The following is an 8803-nucleotide window of genomic DNA, read 5'->3' on the forward strand; positions in this document are numbered from 1 at the left end:
ATCTTGCTGTACCTGTTGTAACAATTTTTGTGTTTCCATGGAGGATTTTATTGCATATTTTCTGATATTTGACTTGAGCTTCTTAGCTCATCATGTATGGCAACAATTTTAACATCATGTAATTTATGAAAGTACCAATTTTATTACGTGTTATTCTTTTCATATGTTCAAGTATTAAGTATTGTAGATGCTTCTTTTATAATATGTTTATAAACATTGTAGGTGACTTAAGGTTTTTACATTAAACTTGTGCAACTGGTTGGCTGTAAATGTTACGTATTGAAAACTGAAGAGTGTCATTCCAATAGGTTAGCTCATTGGTGGCACTCGCAAGCTACCTGTGACGGACTTTTGCAGCTCTGTATTCCGTTAATCCAATTAGAGTAAGGTTCCGGACTGACAAGCAGTTTCGAGAGTTGAGCAAGAGTTTTGGTAGCAACCACTTTGGTGTGGGAATCATTCTTTTGTCGGATTCTTCCAAACTATCTGTCTGACATTTGGGGAATGGGCAGAAATATTGATTTATGGTACAATGAAAAGTACCTTCTGCCATGCACTTTCATGGCCTCATACTAGAGAAGTAGGTAGAGATTCTGGGCGGTAAGCTATATTTAAACGACGACTCAGTATTAGCATATATTTCTTGGTTCATATATATTGACATTTGTTCCACTGCTTCTAATTACTCGAATGTGTGTTACCTGGGAAAGCAAAGAGGTTACCTGGCCAAGATGGCAGCACAGTCGTGTTTACGCTCGACAAGTAGGGAGCGGAGGCAGTGACGGCGTACACTCACTACCTTCACAGCGGTAGCACTGCCACAAATCTTTAAATGGCACTGAAAGAGGTGCCCACCTGGAACAAGAACAGAAACAGAATGTACAGTATTTCTCACTTCAGCTGCTCACGACAGTTGACTGTATCTCGAAGAGCTGTGTGTGATGATTTGTCATCTGCTATTTCATTCACGGATTGTAATCCGTACTTTCTGTCAGTCTCTCTGCCGCCTGCTTTTTGTAATATTTTCAGTTTGTTCAACCGTCACGATAACTTTCTTCCAGTAGTCGTCAGTAGAGGTTTGTGCAGATACAAAAAATGCTATCTACATCTACATGACTCTTACCCGTATCTGGATCCACTGATATTTGAAGGTAGCCATCACAGTAAAACCATCAATTTTGTCAGTAAAGTAATTTTAACTTTTAAATTTGTGTGCGGAAATGAATTTCTTGAAATAGTACGGGTGCTACGAGCGCGAGGTCGGCATTCTCGTAAGGTGTTGCCGACGGATCGTCAGGCTCCACTGTACTGGCCCATTTGATTGTTCACAGCGAGTGACAGTGGTCTGCTGTATGCCTGTCTGTTTGATTGTTAACAGGATGACAGTGGTCCACAAAATGGAACAGCCTGTTCTACAAGAAGGTAGTTTTACAGATACTGACATCAAAGTGTAGTGAGCAGCCAAGGTGAGAAACACTGCAAATGTCTAGCTATGCACTTAACAGATCACCGTTATGTAGTTTTTAATACATCAGAAATTTAATTTGTAGTTAAATGTTCTTGTTTGGAATAACAAAAGTACTAAACGTGTCCCTAGGAAGGCATTTTTTATTTGTGTCAAAGTGTATTACATCTTTCAACATATTTTTGTCAAAGAGTCAATTCGACTACCTAAACTTATGTATGACAGATATGATAGAATTTCAAACCACTGCAAGCTAATTTATTGAAACATATAAGAATATTGTACTGATAGTGACACAAGCATGTCTAGTTTACTGTCCCATTCTGTGTCCACATATTCTTTGAGTGACATCCGAGGCAGCTGTGAAGGCCAGACTTTTCGAGAAAGGTTGTGAAAGTTTGACAGGAATTTCTTATTGCTGTACGTCACTCTTCCTATTGTCGATTATCTCCTCGAGGTGTGTGTTCCGGCACAGTAATGACGATGTGCACTGAGCACAAAAGTCTCTAACATTGATAAAGTGCTGCTACAACATTTGGCGCTCCATCGGCAACAAATATGACATTTTACACAGTGCCGAATAGATTCCCCGAATGACTGTAATATCTTTTTGAGTTGAGGCTTGATCTTCTCCAGTTTTTTGTAATCCCACCTACAAAATCTCTGGCACATAACACTTAGTTCTCGAGTTTTCAGTCTTCGCTGTTAATGAAATATACAGTCACACAGTGTAGTTTATTTTATGATATGAATCGCTCCACAGATAGACTGTTAATGCCTCTCTTACATATCTGAAAATACAATATTCCGTAACTCTCCAGAAACAGCTTCAGGCAGGTGATCAAAAGTTTCCTTTATATTTCTTGAAGTGGTAGTTGGATAAGGTACTAGTTCCTTGGCACTCACAGCAACTCACTTGTTCGCAGCTCGTGGTGTAGTGGCTAGCATTGCTGCCCCTGGGCCACAGAGTCCTGTGTTTGATTGCCGGCCGGGTTGGGGATTTTCTCTGCCCGGGGACTGGGTGTTTGTGCTGTCCTCATTGTATCATCATCATCATCATCATCATCATCATCATCATGACAGTGGTTGTATTGGACTATGGAAAAAAATTGGACTGTGTAAAAATTGGAACTTTGTACAGGTGCTGATGACCGTGCAGTTGAGCACCCCACAAACCAATCATAATCATCAAACAGCAACTGACTTGGTCCCGTATCAGTAAGGAACAGCACCATGTCAAGAAATCCATTTCCACATGCTACTTTGGAAGGTGAAATGTCTTTGCTGACAACACAGGTGATGAAGTTGTGTTCTGCAGCTGCAGCTACATTCAAACTCAGTGTGACTTCAGGAACTTTCCTGTCTCTCTTACTGTGTAAGAAAGTAATTATATAATCTTGTCCTCCATGAGATGCCTGTTAAAAAAAGCTGAAGTCCCAGTTTTGTGTCCAGTATAAGAATACAGTTTTTTACTTAAAAACAAGCTGTCATATCTTTGATTTTCTCATTGCCATCAGATAAGTAAGCAAATTTCTTCCAAATAGATGATTTCAATTTGGCTTCTTGCATTAATATGAAATCACCTTGTTCCATTTATACAGGGTGTTACAAAAAGGTACGGCCAAACTTTCAGGAAACATTCCTCACACACAAATAAAGAAAAGATGTTATGTGGACATGTGTCCGGAAACGCTTAATTTCCATGTTAGAGCTCATTTTAGTTTCGTCAGTATGTACTGTACTTCCTCGATTCACTGCCAGTTGGCCCAATTGAAGGAAGGCAATGTTGACTTCGGTGCTTGTGTTGACATGCGACTCATTGCTCTATAGTACTAGCTTCGAGCACATCAGTACGTAGCATCAACAGCTTAGTGTTCATCACGAATGTGGTTTTGCAGTCAGTGCAATGTTTACAAATGCGGAGTTGGCAGATGCCCATTTGATGTATGGATTAGCACGGGGCAATAGCCATGGCGCGGTACGTTTGTACCGAGACAGATTCTCAGAACGAAGGTGTCCCGACAGGAAGGCGTTCGAAGCAATTGATCGGCGTCTTAGGGAGCACAGAACATTCCAGCCTATGACTCGCGACTGGGGAAGACCTAGAATGACGAGGACACCTGCAATGGACGAGGCAATTCTAGGTGCAGTTGACGATAACCCTAATGTCAGCGTCAGAGAAGTTGCTGCTGTACAGGGTAACGTTGGCCACGTCACTGTATGGAGAGTGCTACGGGAGAACCAGTTGTTTTCGTACCGTGTACAGCGTGTGCAGGCACTATCAGCAGCTGATTGGGTACACATCTGCGAATGGTTCATCCAACAATGTGTCAATCCTCATTTCAGTGCAAATGTTCTCTTTACAGATGAGGCTTCATTCCAACGTGATCAAATTGTAAATTTTCACAATCAACATGTGTGGGCTGACGAGAGTCTCACGCAAGTGTGCAATCACGTCATAAACACAGATTTTCTGTGAACGTTTGGGCAGGCATTGTTGGTGATGTCTCGATTGCCCCCTTGTTCTTCCGGGATACTCTACCTGTGCTGCTAGAACATGTGCCTTTACAAGTACGACACAACATGTGGTTCGTGCACGATGGAGCTCCTGCACATTTCAGTCGAAGTGTTCGTACGCTTCTCAACAACAGATTCGGTGAGCGATGGATTGGTAGAGTTGGACCAATTCCGTGGCCCCCACGCTCTCCTGACCTCAACCCTCTTGACTTTCATTTATGGGGGTATTTGAAAGCTCTTGTCTACGCAACCCCGGTACCAAATGTAGAGACTCTTCGTGCTGGTATTGTGGACGGCTGTGATACAATACGCCATTCTCCAGGGCTGCATCAGCGATTCCGGGCGATGGAGGGTGGATGCATGTATCCTCACTAACAGAGGACGTTTTGAACATTTCCTGTAACAAAGTGTTTGAAGTCACGCTGGTACGTTCTGTTGCTGTGTGTTTCCATTCCATGATTAATGTGACTAGAAGAGAAGTAATAAAATGAGCTCCAACATGGAAAGTAAGCGTTTCCGGACACATGTCCACATAACATATTTTCTTTCTTTGTGTGTGAGGAATGTTTCCTGAAAGTTTGGCCGTACCTTTTTGTAACACCCTGTATTAAATTATGTCCGTAGTATGCAATTTATTAAATAATTCTCACTTAACATTTACTCCAATGCATTCACTACGTGTTCACTCAAGTTACTGCAAAGCATTTCCTGTAGGCAGTACAAACTTGGCGAGTCACACTTCTCGTAGCGAGTGGCCGGTGTTGTCGTCTCCCACGTACTTCACACACTGTACAAAAGATAGTCGTGATGGCGCGTAGCCACCAGGTTACTGGGGTGCTGTCAAAGTGGCCGTAGCCAGAAGGTATGCACGGAAACAGACTTCAAATTTTCAGCTAACATTACAGCAGAAGTGTGATCCCGTTCACTGACCCGAGTTAGTAAAATGTGATGAAAAGATAAAGGAGTTATTATTGCAGATATCCACAACAGTGCACGCTTTTATCCACAAGGTAGCAATTACTGTGGATATCCTCATCTGTGCAGACCCTTTTTTGGCTCGATACATGGCATTTTGAGACTTCTAATGTCAAAATAGCAAAATCTAATGTGACAACAGTGAATGCAAATTGATTGCATTGCCGAACAGTTGGTTAGTAGCGCCAAGGTTCCAGGTACAATTCCCAGTGACCGTCAAATTTTGTCTTTGGTGTCAAGGTCTGGGAGAAGGTCCTGTAAGCCTCAAGAGGCTGACTGAAAAGTTACCAGAGAATAAAACAGCGACAGTGACACGAAACTCGCTGAAATGTTACATCAAAAGGCTTACAATGGGCTAGCTGACACTTGCCGTATAATTATTAGCAGTGAAAGCATCAACCATAATATTTCAGGTTAGAAATGCTAGATGTATTACGACTGTGAATCTTATTATTTGCAAGAATCCAGGTTGATGATATTTGGTCTAGATAGTATGATGCAGTAGGAAGGTTTGGTTTTTTTTTTTCCCCCCCAACAGAATGAGGAGGAGACGACTGATACTCCTTAATTAATGCCAGAAGTTCAGTTTTCTTTGTCTCTGCATACTTTTTTTACACAATGGTCCGGAGTTTTGGTGTATACCATATTTACTCAAATCTAAGCCGCACTTTTTTTCCGGTTTTTGTAATCCAAAAAACTGCCTGCGGCTTAGAATCAAGTGCAAAATAAGCGGAAGTTCTGGAAAATGTTGGTTTTCCGCAGGTTGATTTGGATTGGAACGTGACTGTACGTAGTCGCACGAACAATTCAGTTCCGGTTACAGCTGGGTAACCAGTTCAGCTGGTCTGTGTAGCGGTTCTGCCTGCTTTATTAATTTCTTCGTTTGTTGTCCTCGGTTCAACACACTGGCTGAAAAACTAGTTGTGGAAGTACAACTACTGTCGACTGTAAATGATGTAGCAACAGATGCACAATAGCGTTTCACAGTCTTTTACTTTCACTTTTCACAACACTCCATATACACATTTATATGGCCAGTGCACTATTGTTAAACTTTCAATAAGCCTCAGTAGTAGGTTGCAGGCGAACATCCACGTACTGCTACAATAGTTTCGTGTTGAACATCTACAAACAGTAAAACCTAACCACAAAGTTCACAGTTCTTGAAGAATAATCACGTACATATGGAGCAGACACTGTCATCGGTTTAACACACAGCCTATTGGTGTAACACTTATTTCACTGTTAAGTTGATACATTGTTGTCGTTCTAACCGACACAGGTTCCTCATCTGAAACTAAGCCGTAGACTGACTGTCGCGTGGCTATAATATTTTGGCCCTTATATGTCATCACAATAATAGGTACTGAAACTTCACATTGTTCGATGTTTAATTTACAGAAATAACAGTTGAAACTTAACTCATTAAATTAAGTGAATACATCGAAAAATTCGTTCCTTTTAACAGTTTCTTCTACTACAAGGGTTAGGCCAAATTATTTCTTTAAAACATGAAATTAACAAATATAGTTATGCGTACAATACTTTCAACAAAACTGTGTATTACTTTGGAACTAATAAAGGGCTGGCTTCGCTAACATGTTTTCGAATAGAGCCAAATAGATACTTTAAGATTACTAACATTTCATCTTTCAAATGTTTACAATTAGTACAGAATTTATATTTATTTATATGTCAACAATAGAATTTAAATTATGAAACAATTACTGATTTCACCCTATAACAAAAGATACTAACTAGGAATAGTCAAAATAAATTAAAAAATCTCTTACATACATAAAAATAAGCACGAAATTACATCCGGTATTATATTCCTTCAAACTGAGGGCCAACCTTTTCCTTTCATGAAAATGCGGATTATATTCATGTATGTCAATAGTAATAAGTTAAAAAACGAATTTAAGGAGGCAGAAGGCAAAACAAGAGGGTAAGTAAAAATATCGCAGCTTGCGTCATCACAGGCTGAGTAATATGTGTGCCTTATCATAATAAATAATCCTGTATTTGTTTGTTATTTACAGGGGAAAGCAGAAGCAGTCAAGGAGAGTAAAAAATCATCAGATGAATTATAAATGCCCTAGCAGCAAGTCGATGAAAGTTTGTCGAGCTATTGAAGCAGTGAAGATCAATCTTCAAAAACTCAGAACTTCAAGTGTATTTTTTTCTTTTTTATATTAGTTTTTATGATTCCTCACTGTATTGTGTATTAAGCTTGGAATCTAACCAAAGATAGGACACAATTTAAGTTTGTACATTTGAATCTTTTTACAGAGTAATTTGAATATTGTGACAGCTGTTTAAAAGCTGAATGGACACACATTCCACAGTTCTCAAGAGTGTGTGTAGCTCAAGATGTGGGATACAGAGACCACAGCAATTAAAAGCTACTCCGAGAATCTCATATTTTAGGGTTAAGTAAGCAAAAGTGTAAGGGGTTTGGTTTATATGTATTTTGTTATTGTATATTTTGTGTCAGATAAAATTTCATTAATATTAAATAAATAGTGAATCATTTTGTTAAGAGATGCAAAAAGCTGATAGTCTATCTGGAATCTGCATGTAAATTGGCATGTTGGCAGGTGACAAAGATTTAAAAAAGAATAGATTTTTACTTTTTCAAAATGGCAAATGCTATTTTTGAAAATTCTTTTATTACACCACTGCCTAAAACAATATTGGCAATCACAAATGCAGATAACCAAAAATTTTGTCTTCTACTGTTGCTTTTATGAAAGAAATAATAAACAGCGGATCATTTGCAAAATGGAAGGTCTTTTTAAACCTCTTATGATTTCAGTGCTATGATTGCCTTCTTCAGAAGGAAAATGATTATGACCTAAACAGAGGAACAGTTATATCTTGTTAAGGATACAAAAATTATTCGGGCTTGCTGGATTGTGTGTTGTAAAGGAGATACATTGAAATGTAACCGAACAGTGTCAATAAAATATAAAATGTCACCTCCATAATATTAACATACACAACATGGTCATTGAGCAGTACTTCACTGTTGTACAGATAACGCATTTGCCTTCCGTACGTGACACTTGGGCTACAGAAATTTGCTGGTGAAAGAGAGCACTGGTAATATGCAGAAGAGTGTGCAATACTGAATGAACATTCTCATGCTAATCTAGCTCAAAACACTAAAATTAAGCTGGCCGGAGTGGCCGAGCTCTTCTAGGCGCTACAGTCTGGAACCGTGCGACCGCTGCGGTCTCAGGTTTGAATCCTGCCTCGGGCATGGGTGTTTGTGATGTCCTTAGGTTAGTTAGGTTTAAGTAGTTCTAAGTTCTAGGGGACTGATGACTACAGCAGTTAAGTCCCATAGTGCTCAGAGCCATTTTGAACTAAAATTAAAATTGTGGCATTAAAAACCAGATTATATTTGGCTACGTACTTCCATGGAATTTACAAAATAGCAAAAATTGGTAGGTTAACATAAAGAACAGCTTAGTGTGTAAAATGAGCATCAAAATGTCAATAAACACACTGTTGTTGTTGTGGTCTTCAGTCCTGAGACTGGTTTGATGCAGCTCTCCATGCTACTCTATCCTGTGCAAGCTTTTTCATCTCCCAGTACCTACTGCAACCTACATCCTTCTGTATCTGCTTAGTGTATTCATCTCTTTGTCTCCCTCTACAACTTTTACCATCCACGCTGCCCTCCAATACTAAATTGATGATCCCTTGATGCCTCAGAACATGTCCTACCTACCGGTCCCTTCTTCTAGTCAAGTTGTGCCACAAACTCCTCTTCTCCCCAATTCTATTCAATACCTCCTCATTAGTTATGTGGTCTACCGATCTAATCTTCAGCATTCT

At 39.6% G+C, this 8803-nt stretch overlaps 1 protein-coding gene across 1 annotated transcript in view; it reads left to right on the forward strand.

The window, feature by feature from the left end:
- The window catches only part of LOC124718877 (LDLR chaperone boca), a 39224-nt gene extending 31280 nt beyond the window's left edge, over window positions 1-7944 (forward strand). The window contains exon 5 of the mRNA XM_047244515.1: window positions 7000-7944. Within this exon, the coding sequence (XP_047100471.1) occupies window positions 7000-7050 (51 nt within the window). The 3' untranslated portion in view covers window positions 7051-7944. The remainder of the gene's footprint in view (window positions 1-6999) is intronic.
- The last annotated feature ends 859 nt before the right edge of the window (window positions 7945-8803 follow it).

This window comes from Schistocerca piceifrons, chromosome 10 (assembly GCF_021461385.2).
Source record: "Schistocerca piceifrons isolate TAMUIC-IGC-003096 chromosome 10, iqSchPice1.1, whole genome shotgun sequence".
In the NCBI taxonomy this organism is placed as follows: Eukaryota; Metazoa; Arthropoda; class Insecta; order Orthoptera; family Acrididae; genus Schistocerca; species Schistocerca piceifrons.